The following is a 15272-nucleotide window of genomic DNA, read 5'->3' as shown; positions in this document are numbered from 1 at the left end:
GACAAGGTAAGGAGGCCAGGACCGGGAGCCACAGAAGAAAGAACGCACTAGCTGGGCACGGTGGCTCACGCCTGTAATTTCGGCCCTTTGGAGCCCGAGGTGGGCGGATCATTTAAGGTCAGGAGTTCGAGACCAGCCTGGCCAACATGGTGAAACCCCTTCTCTACTAAAAATAAGAAAATTAGTTGGGTGTGGTGGCAGGCACCTGTAATCCCAGCTACTCAGGTGGCTGAGGCAGGAGAATTGCTTGAACCCAGGAGACAGAGGTTGCAGTGAGCCAATATCACACCACTGTACTCTAGCCTGGGGGTAGAGTGAGACTTTTATCTCAAAAAAAAAAAAAAAAAAAAAAAAGGGGCGGTGGCTCATGCCTGTAATCCCAGCACTTTGGGAAGCCGAGGCGGGCAGATCACGAGGTCAGGAGATCAAGACCATCCTGGCTAACATGGTGAAACCCCGTCTCTACTAAAAAAATACAAAAAATCAGCCGGGCGTGGTGGTGGGCACCTGTAGTCCCAGCTACTTGGGAGGCTGAGGCAGGAGAATGGAGAACCCGGGAGATGGAGCTTGCAGTGAGCAGAGATGCACCACTGCACTCCCGCCTGGGCGACAGAGCAAGACTCTGTCTCAAAAACAAAAATCAAACAAAACCAAAAACACACCAAGAGTTTATACAAAAACCTTTTAATGACTGTATTTCTTCTCCCCATAACCTGGAACCCAGCCAGCATCTATGGCTTTCTGCTGTCTGATTCTTGAAAGTGGGGCCTTGGGAACATGGTTGGAGGCTATGGAAGGTGGGAATCTCATCCACCAGCTATGCAGGTTGAAGGAAGCTTTCTTGCCTGGCTGAAGCTACAGCGGCTTCCCAGGGTAGCCCCTTAAGTCTAGAGGACCCATCACCCACTGAATGGGTGTGAGGAAGAGATAACACATCTTTCGGAGGCCTCATTACTCTCCTCTCCTATCCCACTCCAGGCTGAGGCCCTAGAGCTGAACCAGTCTCTCCCGTGGAGATGGGGCCCAGCAGTGAGGGGAGGGGGTTGGAGGTGAGTGTGTGCAGCAGCTCTGGGTCCTCATCAACAAAAAAGAAATGTGAAGAGGTTGGCACCTCTGAAATTGAACGGAAATGGAACAAGGGAAGGAGGATACAGGAGAACAAAAGATGGGTTTGGGGTAGGGCCACCTATTAAGAGGCGACATGGCCCCTATGGGAGCAGGCCCTTCCAGCCCCACAAACACCTGGGAGAGGAAGAGGGAGCCCTGGCCCTACTTAGACAAACGAGTAATGAAAAAATTAACACTTTTGGACTGAGATTGCCAGGAAAGGGCACCCATCAGCCCAGAAAACAGCAGCCGGCCCTCATCAGCCAGACATGGGCTAGGCTGCCTCCCTGGCCACCACAGCCCACTCTGGGAACTGTCACATCTGCCTCCACCATTCCTGCCCCACTGCAAGCTCTGCATACCCCCTGCCCCAATGGAGCAGATGCTGCCAACCAGGCTGCAGCTGGTGGGGCAGAAACAAGGACCCTGAGCTCCAGGCCCTGTCCCTGGGGTGAAGCCTCCCTGTGGAGATGTTAGGCTCTTTACCACAGTCCTGCTGCTTTGAGCCAGACATCCAGAACTCTCCTGGGAGGGCAGTCAGCCCACAGGTTCTCTGGAAGACGGGATCCTAGGGAAGCATGCTCGGTGAGGAAGAAGAGCCTTGAAGGTATTGGTTCCTCTCTTTCCTGTCCTAGGTCCTGCTCTGCAGGCTCAGAAGTCTGAGTCCGCATCCATGAGTTCTGCCTCCATCAGGTTGGTGCGGGAGTGAATGGGCCCCAGGCCCTGTCGGTGGCCGTGAGCCCAGGCCATGGGGGCTGGTGCACTAGGCAGAAATGGATCCTGAGGGGGACTGGGCTCTGGGCAGAATGGGTTGGAGACCAGGGTCCACGCTCCCTGTCGGCAAGAGTCCCCAGCTCCCCATGCACCTGCAGCCACCAGGCATTTCTGCCGGGGCAGCTGAGGCAGTCGAGGAATGGTACTGGGCCCAGGGGCAGGGGGGTGAAGCTCAGGGGGCGGCGCCAGCGGGCACACCTCCTTCTTCCTCTTCCTCCTCTTCTTCTTCCGGCCCAGGCGCTTCTGCAGTTCTGGGGAGATCTCTGCCTCAACCAGCCACAGGTTGGCTTGTTCCTCTGGGGGCACTGACAGGAGGAGAGAAAACATGAGCTTGGGGCCCTGGCTCTGTCCATGCCACCCCCACTCTCCTGGGAGCCCTTACCCTGTTAGTTCTGGGGCCCAGGCCTCTAGACCCTTAGAGCCTTAGCCCCACCTTTCAGATCCTCTGGGGCCTTTCCTTCCTCTTCCTCCTCCTTTGACAGCCCCTGTACTCCAGTCCCAGAAGCCCCCAGCCTCTGTGCCCCCCATCTTCCTCCAGAAGCCTGAACCCTCGTACCTGGAGTTGCCACAGGGGTAACAGAAATATCCTGGGGCAGTATGGCGCCTCTCCGAGCCACCATCTTGGTGACATGCTGGGCCCAGGCAGAGGAGACATCAGCTGAGGGCTCATTGAGATCAAAGGCCAAGCCCGCTGTGGGAATAGAAGGAAGGAAAGGAGAAGGAATAGTGACTCCCCAGTCCCTGGCAGTGCCTCCCATACTCAGTGCCATTCACCCTCCCACAGCCAGTCCCTCCTGCTCACCAGACAAAGCTCACCCTGTGACCACGGTGATCTCTACCCCTTCAGAATCTGAAGAGAAGGGCCTCAGGTCCCCAAAGGGCCTAACTGGAGGCCAGAAATCCAGTTCTTGGAACCCTGACTTACTCTTGCCCAGGGATAGCAACTGCAGAATTTAGGAGAAGGGAGAGGGAGGGGAGTCTTCGTGGAACCCCAGCACTGGCAAGCAGACCCAGGGGCAGAAACAGAGAGGGGAAGCCCCCGAGAGGGTGGGAGGGGCCTGGGGAAGAATGGGTGTGTGAGTGACAGAGGGAGTGCCTTGCTCCACACAGTCAGTCTTCCAAATAATCTGTGTGCCCCCAGCAGGCTGGGAGAGAATAGCACGTGGGCAGCGCGGGGCCAGGCGGCTCCGGTGGAGGAGGGGTGAGGCTCACCCACAGGCCCATCGTGGGACACAGTGTGCATGCTGAAGGACAGCTCCTGGCCCGGGTTCTGCAGGAGCTCATGTCGCTTGGAGAAGGCCTTGGCAATCATCTTGCTCTTCTTGATCCGCTTGGGCTCATCGTCGCTCTGCCCAGTCAACCTGAGAGTAGAAGGGATAGGGAAGGAGCGTGAAGAAACAGCCGCTTCCCAGCAAATCTTGGGAAGGGCCAGCGATGCCATTCTTTCCAGAGAAGGAGGCTCCCAAGGGCCTCAAGTCCTTCAAGGACTCAGGAGTAGAGGCCTTCTCTGCAAAGAAGTGGGGCCAGAATGCAGAGCTCCTGTGTGCGCAGCCCTCCAATCACTCCACTCTTAAAAGATGATGACAGCTGGCTCTGCACTTGGCCCAGGCCCGGGCATTGGGCCACCCAAGGACAGGAGGTGCCACCAGGGGGCAGCGGTGAACCACTGACCAAGGCTGCACTAGAAGCAGGACCTGACAAAACCTAAAGATGGGGTCCCAAGGCTGAGGGTGAGGCGGGCAGGGCAGGAGGGGCTGGCTGCCGCGCCCACCTGCACCAGGTACGCCTCCAGATGAGCAGCGTGGCCTTGGTCCAGACCCAGGTGCTCATGGCAATGCCAGTTCCAAACATGGCAAACAGGTTGATCTTCTCCACCAGAAGGCTCGGGCGATTCTTGATCTCACAGTCAGGGATGGGCTTCTTGGTGGGCAGTCCGATGGTCACATTGGCCTGACACCTACAGTGAGGGGACGTAGACAGGTGAGGCTTTCCTTTTCTCTCTCTCTTTTTTGGAGACAGGGTCTTGCTCTGTCACCCAGGCTAGACTGCAGTGGCACGATCACAGCCCACCGCAGCTTCCAATTCCCGGGCTCAGGCAATCTCCTGCGTCAGCCTCCCAAGTAGCTGGAACTACAGGTGGGGTTTTCTGAGTCTACTGGGTAGACTCAGACAACCAATCCAAAACCTTTAGAAAGGGCTAAGCCCCACAGCGCTGATCTCAACCCTGGGTGCTCATTAGAATCAACTGGGGAGCTTTTAATAGCTACTGACGTCTGGGCCCTGCCCCAGACAATTAAATCAAATCTCTGGGGCAGAGACTGAGGCATCATTGTGGTTTAAAGTATCCCAGACTGGAGGCCGGAACCTTTAAGGAAGAGCCTGACACAGTCAGGGCTTGGACTAGCATCCATTTTAGCGGCTGTCCTAGTAACAGTGGGCACTGCGCTTCTCTCCGCAGTAGAGATGTCTTACTCTCTCCAATCCATCCTCATTATGACACAAAAAAAGCACAGGCAAAACTAGCCGACATTAACAAGTCATTAACCTATCATAGAGAGGTAACTAGTCCTGTGCCGGGATCTACAGCAGGCTCTGCGGGAGAGCACTAAGAATTAGAGGGCAACTTAGTGTCAGTCACGAAGCTGAACTGGCTGCTTAACAGTCACACATGCACCAGCCAGGCAACCAAGGGGGTGGAGAGGGAAGGGCAGAGGTGAGAAGGGATGCGAAGGCTGTTTGCCATGTTTGCGAAACTGCAGAGACTGATGCTTTATGCACCCAGACACCATCAGTTGAATCTGCTGCATGCAGCAGGGACTTGGCAAATCCCTGCTGCCCAGTGGGTGGAGGTGGGTGTTCTATGGCCTTGGCTCCGGCTCCCAACACTGCCGCCTCCATGCCCCTCACTCACAGCACATAGTCCCGGAAGCTGCGCTCCCACTCAGCCTGGTTGAAGAAGTCGTAGAAGTGGCAGCTGAAGGTAATGAGCACAAAGCCAAAGGCCAGGAAGCCAAAAATGCCTGTGGAGGACAGGGGCAGGACAGGACGTTACCAAGCCCAGTCCCGCAGCTGCAGCTGGGAGGAGAGAGTCTGCCCCACTGAGGCCTCAAAGACCGCTGGGGCTGGGGTGAACTCATCCTGGGCTCAGTCCAAGAACTGCTTCCTCTAAAATAAAGAAGGGCACTTGAGGCAGCCATGGGAGGGCCCACGTGGGATGTAGTGGGCAGGAGGAACCAGTCCTGGCATGAACTTGAATTCTTCCCCCCGAGTAGGCCCCCTTCTTTTGAGCTGCCACTACCACTACCACCTACACACACCCCCTGTCCTTGTCCCCACGGCTAACTTGTCCCACTGACTTACTGCATCCTGCCGGTCACATAGCCCCAGGAGGGTGCAGTGTTGGACTGGCCAGGACCCCAGACCGAAGTCCCCCGGGGCCACTCACCTAGGCGCAGCATGGTCTCATTGATCTTGCTGGCAGCCTTCTCACTCAGCAGCCCCGGGTGGTTGCTCTTGATGGAGAACAGAGTCATGACTCCTGAACAGAAGGGGGACCTCAGACGTTAGCAGGGGTGAGGCTGCCCTGCTGGGAAGGATGGGTGAGTGGGAGGAGGGTCCTAAGGCTCTGGAGTCCCAAGTCTGATTGCCCCTGTGCTGACTGAAAGCCTGGGGAGCTAGAGACACTGGAGAAATGGTGAGAAGTTGGTAGCAGGTCTACCAGGGACTGGGAAGACCAGGGCAGAGCCTAGACAGACACGAGAAGAGGAAACCTCGGTCATGGCCTAGCTGCCCCTGAGGAACAGGGCAGATCAAAGCTGTTCTGATGGAAAAGGCATAAAACAAACTCAAGAACAGCGCTATCCAATATAGTTGTTGTTTTCTTTTTAGATGGAAGCCTGTCTCCCAGGCTGGAGTGCAATGGCGCGATCTCAGCTCATTGCAAACTCCGCCTCCCGGGTTCAAGCAATTCTCCTGCCTTAGCCTCCCAAGCACCTGGGATCACAGGCACCCGCCATCATGCTGGCTAATTTTTGTATTTTTGTAAAGATGGGGTTTCATCATGTTGGCCAGGATGGTCTTGAACTCCTGATCTCAGGTGATCTGCCCAACTCAGCCTCCCAAAGTGCTGGGATTACAGGTGTGAGCCACCATGCCGGCCTTCCCATAGAAATATGTGATCCACATACATATGGCAATTTTCTAGTGGCCACTTAAAAAAAGTTAAAAGAAACAAGCAAAACTAGTATCAATATATTTTACAAACCCAATATATTCAAAATAAAAATCATTTCAACACATAATCCATGTAACACATTATTAATGAGCTATTTTACATTTTTTTCCTGCTAAGTTTTTTTTAATACAGTGTGTATTTCACATTTTACAACACACCTCAATTTGGACTCGTTTCTTTTAGTTTTTGTCTTGTTTTCTTTGAGACAGGATCTCACTCTGTCACCCAGGCTGGAGTGCAGTGGCATGATCATGGCTTACTGCAGCCTCAACCTCCTGGGCTCAAGCAAGCCTCCCACCTCAGCCTCCCACATAGCTGGAACCACAGGCATGTGCCACCCTGCCCAGGCAAATTTTGTATTTTTTGTAGAAATGGGGTCTCACTACGTTGTTCAGGCTGGTCTTGAACTCCTGAGCTCAAGTGATCCGTTCATCTCAGCCTCCCAAAGTACTAGGATTACAGGAGTGAGCTGCCGCACTCAGCCTGGACTAGTTTCAACACATGTGGCTAGTGATTACCACACCAGGACAGCATGATAACGAAGCACAAATCAGAAGCCAAAAAGAGGGGAAAGAGGCGACTGAACAGAAGGCTGGCAGTTCAGGGTAAGGAAACTGAGGTTCACAAAGGAAACCCAACAGCAATGAGCTAAATAGATGCTGAGGCTTACTGTGGGACGGCAGCACGAGACAGGAAAGTCAGGGACCACTAATTCCATGCATGCTGAGAGCTGTGTGTGCCGGGGGCAGAAAGAAGATGAAAACCAAGCTCCAGAAGATTGACAGTACATATCATTAATTTAATAATGTGCACACAGATAACCAAAGGACCCAGGTTGGGCCAAGTGGGCAGAGTAGATTACTCAGGGTGTTCATCACACAAGTGCACTGGCCAGGAGCTGACTGGGGCTGGATCCTGGCCCAACTCCACCTAACAAGCTGTGAGGCTGGGCATGGTGACTCATGCCTATAATCCCGGCACTTTGGGAGGCCGAGGTGGGTGGATCACTTTAGGTCAGGAGTTCAAGACCAGCCTGGCCAACATGGAGAAACCCCATCTCTACTAAAAATACAAAAATTAGCCAGACGTGGTGGTGCATGCCTGTGATTTCGGCTATGGGGGAGGCTGAGGCAGGAGAATAGCTTGAACCCAGGAGGCAAAGGTTGCAGTGAACCAAGATTGTGCCACTGCACTCCAGCCTGGGCAACAGAGCCAGACTCTATCTCAAAAACAAAAATAAACAACAGCAACAAAAAAACAAGCTGTGAGCCCTGGGCCCAGGCCCTGGAGAGAGGGATGGATTTTTCTGGCCAGCACAAAGGTGCTGTCCTGTAAGAAGTGCCCACAGTGTTTCATCTGCCTAGAGGGTCACCTTCCACTCTGTGTGAAGGCCCTGTAGCAGCTAGCTGGGGTCTCAGCATGGGGGCAGCTGTGTTGGCAGCTCTCGGCTCCCAATCACACACAGCAAGTGCCCAGCACATCTTGTTACCCAGCTGGTCCTGGTCTGGTCTTCACTCACCTCGGATGAGGAAGTAGCCTCCCACGATGAGCACCAGGCCGATTGGGGCCAGCACGAAGCCCGCACGGTATCGGTAATTCTTGTAGCCCACAAAACAGATGCCACTCACAGAGTCCCCATCCACCTGCGGCAGGAAGGGGCGGGAGGGAAGGTGGGTTACTGGCCCCCTCCCTCCAACTCACCCTATCCAGAACTCCCATCCCTACCAGTCACTATACCTGCGCCACAGCAAGGATTGCCACAGTGAGGACAAAGGGGAGTGACCAGGTGAGCAGGTGGAAGTAGGAGGTCTTGCCCGAGAGAGGCTGGTAGGTAGTGCCCAGGGCTTTGAAGGAAGTGTGCCAGGCATAGGTGAGAACCACAAACCAAACCACGCCAGCCATCAGGGCATAGTACACGATGACAAAGATGATGACACAGGACAGAGTCTCATTGGAGCTGTGCAGAGAGGTGAGGTGTCACTTGAGGTGGTCACTCCGTACTCCCTCCACCTGGTCTCCCCACCCTGTGCCCAGACCCTCAGCTGCTGAGGTCTAGAGGTTCCCAGAAGTCAGGCAGGGCTTGCAGACAGGACCCAGATCAGATCTGTGGAGGCTCTAGGAGCTGCCCCTTTGAGCAGATGCAAACCACGAAGGTCCTGATTCTGAAACTAAGATCCTAACACCGGACACCTTGCATGCAGTATGCAGTAAGGCAGAGCCAGATCCTGCTCTGGATCTCGGTTTTACATGCACCTGCCCCTTTTGGGGTAAATGCACACTTCAGCCTCCCTCCCTGCACCTTCACTTCTGGGTCCCCAAGACACCTACGTGGGCTCCCCAAGCCTCATGGTGCCATCTGCACGGCAGACGATCTCCCGGCGGGCACCATCCATGAACTGGGCCAGCCAGCCAATGCTGCCCACAAAGAAGCATGCATTGACGTAGAAGAGAATAACAGCAGGGTAGCGATTCGAGTTCCGCCAGTCAGCCACGAATGTGGCCTGGAAGAGAGAAGTGGGCCATTCTGTGAGGTTAGGGTTATTCTGCTGACACAGACACCCTTAACTGAGCCCCGGACCCTTCTGATCATGACCCTTCCCTGGGGACCCCCACCAAGACCCCTTTGCCCCCCTTCCCTCTGGCTCTCTTCCCGTGTTCCAGGCAGAGGGCATCCCGGGCATGCCCTCCCGTGGCTGACCAGGGTGAAGAGCGTGCAGAGGCCTGTGACGGCCCCAAAGGCTGCGATGTAGCTGTGCATGTCCTGGTGCTCAGCCTCGGTGAAGAGCGGGTTCTGGCACTGGATGCCGCAGCCCTCCACGTCCTCGTACCAGCTCTTGGGGTTGTCTGTCCGAACCAAGGGCACTTCGCACTGGCCTGAACTGTTGAACTTGATGTTCTGCACCTCATTCTGGCACCAGGGATGGGAAAAGACTGTGTCAAGGCAGCTCAGGGGCAAGCCTCTCGTTTAGGGAAAGGTATCCAGGTAGCATGGCAGGGTGGCTGGAGATACACTTCTGGGACCTGAATCCCAGGACTGGCTTGGCAAATTATTTGGCCTCTCTGTACTTCAGTTTCCCCACTTCTTTCTTTTTTTCTTTGTGTTTTTGAGCCAGTCTCGCTCTGTCACCCAGCCTGGAGGGCAGTGGCGCAATCTCGGCTCACTGCAACCTCTGCCTCCCGGGTTCAAGCAATTCTCCTGCCTCAGCCTCCCGAGTAGCTGGGACTACAGGCACCTACCACCACACCTGGCTAATTTTTGTATTTTTAGTAGAGATGGGGTTTCCCCAGGTTGGCCAAGCTGGTCTTGAACTCCTGACCTCATGATCCACCCGCCTTGGCCTCCCAAAATGCTGGGATTACAGGCGTGAGCCACCGCGCCCAGCCAGTTTCCCCATTTCTAAGATGGTAGTACTTACCTCATGGTATGGTTTAAGGGTTAAAAGAATAAACATATATTTTTTATAGAGAGAGAGACAGAGTCTCGCTCTGTTACCCAGGCTGGAGTGCAGTGGCACAATCTCAGCTCACTGCAACCTCTGTCTCCCGGGTTCAAGTGATGCTCCTGCTTCAGCCTCCCAAGTAGCTGGGATTACAGGTGCCCACCACCACATCCAGCTAATTTTTTGTATTTTTAGTAGAGACGGAGTTTCACCCTGTTGGTCAGGCTGGTCTTGAACTTCTGACCTCATCAAGTGATCCACCTGCTTCGGCTTTCCAAAGTGGTGGCATTACAGGCGTGAGCCACTGTGTCCGGCCAGTTTGTTTGTTTGTTTGTTTGTTTGTTTGTTTGTTTTGAGACAGAGTCTTACTCTGCAGCCCAGGCTGGAGTTCAGTGGCATGATCTCAGCTCACTGCAACTTCCACCTCCCGGGTTCAAGCGATTCTCGTGTCTCAGCCTCCCAAGTAGCTGGGACTACAGGCGCCACAACATCAGACTTATGTTTGTATTTTTAGTAGAGACAGGGTTTTGCCATATTGGCCAGGCTGGTCTGGAACTCCTGACTTCAGGTGATCTGCCTGCCTCGGCCTCCCAAAGTGCTGGGATTACAGGCGTCAGCTTATTATAATGGTATTTGGCATATAGTAAACAGGACTAATTAGTATTATTACTATAATTATTACTGTTATTATTTTCATTGAAGATCTCTCCTGCACCACTCAGAACTAGCTCACGTCCCCTGTCTTGGTGGCTCTAGCTGTTTCACATGCTCATGCCTTGACTCCCAACATAGACGAGAGACTTCCTGATGGGCTCCCGTCATCTGTGATGCCCATAACACCACAACACCCAACACAGCCACTGCTCAAAACATTTTGCTGAACATGTGATCACTGATAAATAGAGAATCCGTAATAGACGGGCCCAGCCAGTGAACTGCAGTTTGAGTTTGTGGCTTGCTGACCCCATGGCTGTAGGCTCAGGGTCTCCAGGAGACAAAGCTCTGGGCTCCCCTGCTCCCCACTGGACCCTGCCCTATACCCGGTCCTGCCCAGCCCAGAGAGCCTGGACTTGTCTCACAGAGCACTCACCGTGCAGCCTTCAGGGAAGCGGTCGGGAGTGCAGCGCAGGAAGTCAGGCCAGCCCCGCTCCCTCTCCACGATGGCACAGGGGCCTCTGGTGGCCTGGCAGAGGGTACGGCTGGGCAGCTCCACCCGGTCATTCTCACACTTGGGCATGTATACGGCACACAGCAGGGGCTGGATTACTGCCCAGCAGCGGGGAGCATTCCGGAGGCCTGAGGGTGGCAACAGAATCGCAGTGAAGGCCCTTCCTCACTCTGACCCACAGACACAGCTACACCCCTGTTCCCCAGGCCTTTGCCACACTGCAGCCCATCACTGGTCAGACCCGGCAGGTACAGTGTTTCTCAACAGTGCATCTGGGCAGGACAGTTCTTTATACTGTAGGACTGTCCCATGCATTGCAGACACTTAGCATTCCTAGACTCTGCCAACTCAATGCCAGTAGAACCCAGAAGTGATTGTGACAAACAAAAACGCCCCAGCCCTCTACTAGGGACGGTGACTAGAAGAGACCCTGGAGAGGAACCTCTGGGCTGCTGGGAATGTTTTATTTCTTAATCTGGTACTGGTTACATGGGATGCTGGGAATATTCTATCTCCTGATCTGATACTGGTTACATGAGTGTATTCACCCTGTGCGAATCAAGTTCATGATCTGTGCACTATTCTGTATGCTTACTATAATTTAAGTTTTAAGAAAATAACAGCCGCTTCCCGATGCCCTGCTAGGTAATGCCGCTGGTAGAGCTCCCCAGGGTGGATTTACCTTTTCAGGGGTGCACCCAACCCTCACGGGGCCCATTTGCTAGAACCAGGAGATGTTCCCCTTTGCCCAGACCCCAGAACCCTTGTTCCTCTTACCAAGCGGAGTGAGAGAGAGAAGAGATGGGGGCTTAAGAAGAGGTAGTCAGAGGAGCCAGGCACTCCAAAGCCAGAGGAGGAAGCAGGAAGTCAGATGGAGAGGAACAGAGGAGGCTCTGTCCAGTGCGGAGAGGGGAAAAATGTTGTCAGCAAGACAGAAACAGATGGCGATCTCCCAGCACCCCTCCCCAGCATAGTCCTCCACCCTGCCCATCACAGAAGCCCCTCCTGAATCATCCCGGCTTCAGCAATATCTATTTCCCAAACAAGAAGTTGCATTAGGAGAGAATATGATGATGTGAGAGCCAACGTGGGTGCCGGTCACATTTCCAGGCTGGGGGTGGCAGAGACAGGTAACCTCTCCTTTGGAGGGAAGGCAATATAATATAGTAGAGGGGTAAGGAGCATGCGCACAGCAATTGGCCAGCCTGGGTCCAAATGTTGGCTCCACTCTTTCCTGGCTCTATGATCTTGTGCAAAGTACTTTAGCCTCAGTGGCCTCATCTGTAAAATGGGGATGATAGATTTACCTTATGGAACTGCTGTGAAAAGTGAGATAACACTTTAAATGCCCTTGGCAGTACCTCTTATGTAGTAAGCGCTCAGGAAATGTTAGCTCTTATGATTATTTGTTTGAGGCCTCTGACTGCTCCCAGCTTTCAGAATATATTCCAGGGTGCAGAGCAAGTTCCTGCCAGTTAAGAAGCAATGTCCTCCTCCGGCTGGGCGCAGTGGCTCACGCCTGTAATTCCAGCACTTTGGGAGGCCGAGGCGGGTGGATCACGAGGTGGATCATGAGATTGAGACCATCCTAGCTAACACAGTGAAACCCCGTCTCTACTAAAAATACAAAAAATTAGCCGGGCGTGGTGGCGGGTGCCTGTAGTCCCAGCTACTTGGGAGTCTGAGGCAGGAGAATGGCATGAACCTGGGAGGCAGAGCTTGCAGTGAGCCGAGATCATGCCACTGCACTCCAGCCTGGGCAACAGAGCAAGACTCCGTCGCAAAAAAAAAAAAAAAAAAAAAAAGGCAGTAATGTCCTCAGGCAACAGTTCCCACTTGACTCAATTCAGTTACCAGTTGGCCAGGTGCGGTGGCTCACACCTGCCAGCACTTTGGGAGGCCGAGGCGGGCAGATCACCTGAGGTCAGGAGTTCAACACCAGCCTGGCCAACATGGTGAAACCCCATCTCTACTAAAAATCCAAAAATTAGTCAGCCCTGGTGATACATGCCGGTAATCCCAGCTACTCGGGAGGCTGGGGCAAGAGAATCACTTGAACCTAGGATGCGGAGGTTGCAGTGGGCTGAGATGGTGCCACTGCACTCCAGCCTGGGCAACAGAATGAGACTCTGCCTCAAAAACAAAACAAAACAAAACAAAACAAAACCCTAAAAACAGTCACCAGAAATTCTCAGCACACGGGTACTTGTAGAAAACAGAGAAGTAGGTGCCAGGGATTGGGGTGAGGGCAGGGTTTGCCTAAAAAATAGTAGCATGAGAGAATATATGGGGGTGAAAGGACTATTCTCTATCTTGAATGTGGTGGCTGGTTACACAAGTCTATGCATTTGTCTAAACTTAGAACTGTACAACAAAGAAAAAGTGAATTTTACTGGATGTTTACTTTTATTGCGCAGTATATTTTAAATGGGGGGAGCTCTCTGGAGTAAAATGCTTTAGAGAAACATAAGGCAGTTAATAAAAAGGTTGTGTCGGCGGGCATGGTGGCTCAAGCCTGTAATCCCAGCACTTTGGGAGGCCGAGGTGGGTGGATCATGAGGTCAAGAGTTCAAGACCAGTCTCGCCAACATGGTGAAACCCCATCTCTACTAAAAGTACAAAAATTAGCTGGGTGTAGTGGAGGGCACCTGTAATCCCAGCTACACAGGAGGCTGAGGCAGGAGAACAGCTTGAACCCAGGAGGCAGAGGTTGCAGTGAGCTGAGATGGCACCACTGCACTCCAACCTGGGCAACAGAACAAAACTCCATCTCATAACAAACAAAAACCAAAAAACTGTAATTTTTCTCAATCTTTTTATATCTGTGATAACAATCAGGTTTAAAAAATGTGTAATTTGATTGTTTTTCTTTTTTTTCCCTCATTGTGAATATGGTTTCATACCTTGAAAATAAAACTCCCCAGGAAAAAGAGATTATTAAATAAATCTTAAAGGACAACTGAGAAATTATCTAGGGAAAAAATAAGGTGGATCCTTACCCCATGTCTTACATAAAAGTCCAGATGGGTAAAAAGTAACTACATTGTTTTTCTAAAAATTAAACTTTTAGAAGAAAAGATGGGAAATGATTTTTTTAACCTTGGAGTGGAGAAGACCTTCTGAAATGACACAAAACATACACACCATGAGATAAAATATTTAAACAAAAGACTTCAGAAAAATCGATACAAAATCATAAGAAAAGTAAGACACTCAAAAAATATATTTTCAATGCTTATCACAAGAGCTAATTTCCTTATATGCACAGAGCTCCTCCAAATCAGTAAAAATTGCATAATTCTATAGAAACATAGGCAAAAGACAAATAACAGATCACAGTTTCAAATGTTTTGATCTGGGGCGGAGCAAGATGGCCGAATAGGAAGAGCTTCAGTCTCCATCTCCCAGCGCGAGCGACACAGAAGACCGGCGATTTCTGCATTTTCAACTCAGGTACTGGGGTCATCTCACTCGGGAGTGCCGGACAATCAGTGCTGGTCAGCTGCTGCAGCCCGACCAGCGAGAGCTGAAGCAGGGCGAGGCATCGCCTCACCTGGGAAGCGCGAGGGGGAAGGGAGTCCCTTTTCCTAGCCAGGGGAACTGAGACACACAACACCTGGAAAATCGGGTAACTCCCACCCCAATACTGCGCTGTAACACCGGCACACCGGAGATTGTATCCCACACCTGGCCGGGAGGGTCCCACGCCCACGGAGCCTCTCTCCTTGCTAACACAGCAGTCTGCGGCAATCTAACCGCAAGGCAGCAGCGAGGCTGGGGGAGGGGCGCCCGCCATCGCTGAGGCTTAAGTAGGTAAATAAAGCCGCTGGGAAGCTCGAACTGGGTGGAGCTCACAGCAGCTCAAGGAAACCTGCCTGTCTCTGTAGACTGCGCCTCTGGGGACAGGGCTCAGCTAAAGGAGTAGAAGCCTGTGAAACGCGAACGACTCTGTCTGACAGCTTTGAAGAGAGCAGTGGATCTCCCAACACGGAGGTTGAGATCTGAGAAGGGGCAGTCTGCCTGCTCAAGTGGGTCACTGACCCCTGAGTAGCCTAACTGGGAGACATCCCCCACTAGGGGCAGTCTGACACCCCACACCTCACAGGGTGGAGTACACCCCTGAGAGGAAGCTTCCAAAGCAAGAATCAGACAGGTGCACTCGCTGTTCAGCAATATTCTATCTTCTGCAACCTCTGCTGCTGATACCCAGGCAAACAGGGTCTGGAGTGGACCTCAAGCAATCTCCAACAGACCTATAGCTGAGGGTCCTGACAGTCAGAAGGAAACCTATCAAACAGGAAGGACACCTATATCAAAACCCCATCAGTACGTCACCATCATCAAAGACCAGTGACAGATAAAACCACAAAGATGGGGAAAAAGCAGGGCAGAAAAGCTGGAAATTCAAAAAATAAGAGCGCATCGCCTCCTGCAAAGGAGCACAGCCCATCGCCAGCAACGGATCAAAGCTGGTCAGAGAATGATTTTGATGAGATGAGAGAAGAAGGCTTCAGTCCATCAAACCTCTCAGAGCTAAAGGAGGAATTAC

The 15272-nt window shown here is 52.7% G+C and overlaps 1 protein-coding gene across 1 annotated transcript in view; it reads right to left on the bottom strand.

The window, feature by feature from the left end:
* Nucleotides 1–668: 668 nt before the first annotated feature.
* The window catches only part of SMO (smoothened, frizzled class receptor), a 26486-nt gene continuing 11882 nt past the window's right edge, over nt 669–15272 (bottom strand). Inside the window, exons 2-12 of the mRNA XM_023223444.2 lie at nt 10646–10851; nt 8814–9023; nt 8444–8616; nt 7853–8072; nt 7635–7758; nt 5327–5419; nt 4793–4901; nt 3653–3838; nt 3094–3242; nt 2438–2572; nt 669–2186 (exon numbers count right to left, since the gene is read on the bottom strand). Coding sequence (XP_023079212.1) covers nt 1759–2186; nt 2438–2572; nt 3094–3242; nt 3653–3838; nt 4793–4901; nt 5327–5419; nt 7635–7758; nt 7853–8072; nt 8444–8616; nt 8814–9023; nt 10646–10851 — 2033 coding nt within the window. The 3' untranslated portion in view covers nt 669–1758. The remainder of the gene's footprint in view (nt 2187–2437; nt 2573–3093; nt 3243–3652; nt 3839–4792; nt 4902–5326; nt 5420–7634; nt 7759–7852; nt 8073–8443; nt 8617–8813; nt 9024–10645; nt 10852–15272) is intronic.

The sequence above is a fragment of the Piliocolobus tephrosceles genome, chromosome 8, assembly GCF_002776525.5.
Source record: "Piliocolobus tephrosceles isolate RC106 chromosome 8, ASM277652v3, whole genome shotgun sequence".
Classification (NCBI taxonomy): Eukaryota; Metazoa; Chordata; class Mammalia; order Primates; family Cercopithecidae; genus Piliocolobus; species Piliocolobus tephrosceles.
The sequence above is the reverse complement of the archived record's forward strand: the minus strand, read 5'-3'. Positions and strand labels throughout refer to the sequence as shown.